General features: G+C 34.4%; 1 protein-coding gene across 1 annotated transcript; it reads right to left on the bottom strand.

The window, feature by feature from the left end:
• Positions 1 to 231: 231 nt before the first annotated feature.
• On the bottom strand, positions 232 to 1528 carry LOC107963410 (uncharacterized). Its single transcript, XM_016899937.2, has 4 exons — positions 1414 to 1528; positions 1257 to 1318; positions 970 to 1049; positions 232 to 640 (listed from the first exon to the last, which is right to left on the bottom strand). The coding sequence occupies exons 1-4, from the start codon at positions 1453 to 1455 to the stop codon at positions 411 to 413; spliced, it is 414 nt and encodes a 137-aa protein (XP_016755426.1). The 5' UTR covers positions 1456 to 1528; the 3' UTR covers positions 232 to 410.
• Positions 1529 to 2610: the final 1082 nt, after the last annotated feature.

The following is a 2610-nucleotide window of genomic DNA, read 5'->3' as shown; positions in this document are numbered from 1 at the left end:
CCTTTCGGATCATTCAGCTCTTCCAGCCTAAGTTGAAAACTGAAAAATCCAGTTCATTGGTCAAATTTGCATCGATCTCGATGCCCTTATGATGCTTCACCATTAAAATTCGAGAATTACCGAACATCATCTCGAAAGTTTCTCTCAATCTACCCAAATCAGCTCTCAATGGAGACAAAATGGGAAAGAGTAAGAACCCCAACTAACGTAAGAGAATCATTCCAATTTAACTACACAAGAACAACTCTTATAAATAAGAAAAGTATATTTAAGTCTCGAGTTCATGATACTTATCGATTGTAGCCCTCCAATGAGTCAAGGAGGCGTTGCTTGTGACCTAGCAAGGAGGACATGAAGGTCCTAAACTCGAAAGATAATTATACATTCTAAAATAAAGGTTATAGTTGGAGTCAAAGAAAACCCATGAGAAAAGCTTCAATTTCCTTCATTGCCAAAAGCTTCAACTTCAGCACTTGAAGTTTAGCCTCAGCCTGATCAGCTTCTACTTTAGCTGCCATTAGGGACTCAGCCGAGTCCCTCATCTCCGCTTTCATCTTTGCCAGTTCGGTTTCCATCCGCTTAAGCCGGCGCCTGAGGTGGTGCTGCCGCAGCTTCTTTCCAGCAACTCTGCTGCTTCTTCCTTTCGTTTGCAAACAGTAATCAAATTAATAAAATTAAATGAGAGAAAGAAGAAATTAATCATTGGTTAAATGGGTTTTTTAATATTAGAAAAAAAATCAAAGACGAATTAATTGAAATTATCTCTTACAACATATATCTTTTAGATGAAACAATTATAGGAAAAAAAATTCTAGCAGACCCAAAAAAACAAGTAGAAAAGTTCTAAAAAAATCCAATCAGAATTTAAACTTAAAATTTATTTTTCAAAAAAAAATCAATTGAACTTATTAAATTTCATCAACAATATTTTTAAGACTGTTAATATTGGATGAAAGGAACTAGTCTTACCGAGGCCGGAGATTTCCCTGCTTGAAAATTGAATCTTCTTGTTCTTCTTCTTCTTCTTCCTGCCTTGTTTCCCATATGACCTGAAAAAACATATAGAAAATACATGGACTTTATTTTCTTCATTTGATTTCTGGGAAAAAGTAGCAGTTTTTGTTTGGCTTGTTAGTACTATATCTTTGTCCTTGATCTTAACTCATAAGTTGACTTGTCAACATAAAACAACCAAATAAAAAACAAAGCAAAGGTTAGGTTGGTACGTAGTTTTTCACTATCGAGTATATACCAACCTTCGAGTTTCCCTTATCAATTTCATCATTACTTTGGATGATTTTGCACGATGTTTCCGTTTCTGAAGAAAGAATAAACAAAAATATGATCAGCTCATGACGATCCGTAAGAAACAAATATACAATGACTAAAGAAACTGAAAATATATATATATACCCTTTGCTCGACGTTATGGAAAGCTGCAGTGGCTCTTGTCATTTCTCTCTCAGTATTGCCAATTTTGTACCACCAGCATTCCTATCATTGGCTGGTTTCGCTTTTTACAAGTGTTGGGTTGGTTTGGATAGGTTCGGGTGAATAATATTATATTATTTAATCAATATCATAATGTTAAAATACGTTATAAGTACACTTTTTATCTATTATGAATTTTTGCTTTTATATTTTCATTTTTAAGAATTTGGTTTTTTTTAATTTTAAAATTTAGATTAAATTATTAAAATCATTAAATTTTTTTATTAAATTTATTAGTGTAACATTTTGAAATCTAAAATACCTGTTTGATAATTATGTAACAAAAAAATGACGTAATGGACATAAATTTAATAATAGAATTTTAACAGTATTAGCAATTACACTTATATTTAAATTTGAAAAATAGAAAGACTAAATTCTTAATAAAAAATGTTTGCATCAAGGAGATAGAAAGGGACTCGGACGTGGTAATGGAGTCAACTCCAACTATAGAGAAGGTTTTGTCATGGAAAGATTGTTTGTTGGGAATTAGCCTCCGGATTGAAGAACGAGCAACAACTACGGATATTTTCCATAACAAAGAGGACTTTGAATTATCGGAACAAATGTTGTGCGGTCGCCTATTAATGGCATACCATCGATCAACTTCTCTAAGCGGGTGAACCAGATCCTTATCAAGGACATGCCCGTAGTGTGGTAATTAAGCTCATTGGCAGGAACATCGGATATTCAGTGCTACACAATAAAGTTTGTTCTCTGTGGAAATCGTCTCAATCGTTTCGCCTAATGGACGTTGAGAACAGCTACTTTTTGGCTAAATTCCAAAGCTTAGAGGGCTTTGAAAGGGTTTTGTGCCAAGGGCCTTGGATTGTGTATGGGAAGTATCTAACTGTACAGCCTTGGACTACGAATTTCAACACAGCACAATCGTACCCAACCATGGTTATGGCATGGATTCAATTTCTTAGTTTGTCGGGGCACATGTATAAACAACAAATCTTGTGGAAGATAGGAGGGTTGGTAGGAAAAGTGGCAAAATTAGACTACAATACAGATAACAGAGTTAGGCGAAGGTTTGCAAGGATGGTGGTGTATGTAAACCTTGAGAAGGTATTGATCTCTCAGGTTTTAGTTAATGGAACTCTACAAAGGATTGAG

The sequence above is a fragment of the Gossypium hirsutum genome, chromosome D11 (genome assembly GCF_007990345.1).
Source record: "Gossypium hirsutum isolate 1008001.06 chromosome D11, Gossypium_hirsutum_v2.1, whole genome shotgun sequence".
NCBI classification, from domain to species: Eukaryota; Viridiplantae; Streptophyta; class Magnoliopsida; order Malvales; family Malvaceae; genus Gossypium; species Gossypium hirsutum.
Note: the sequence above shows the minus strand (reverse complement) of the source record. Positions and strands in the feature narration are given on the sequence as shown.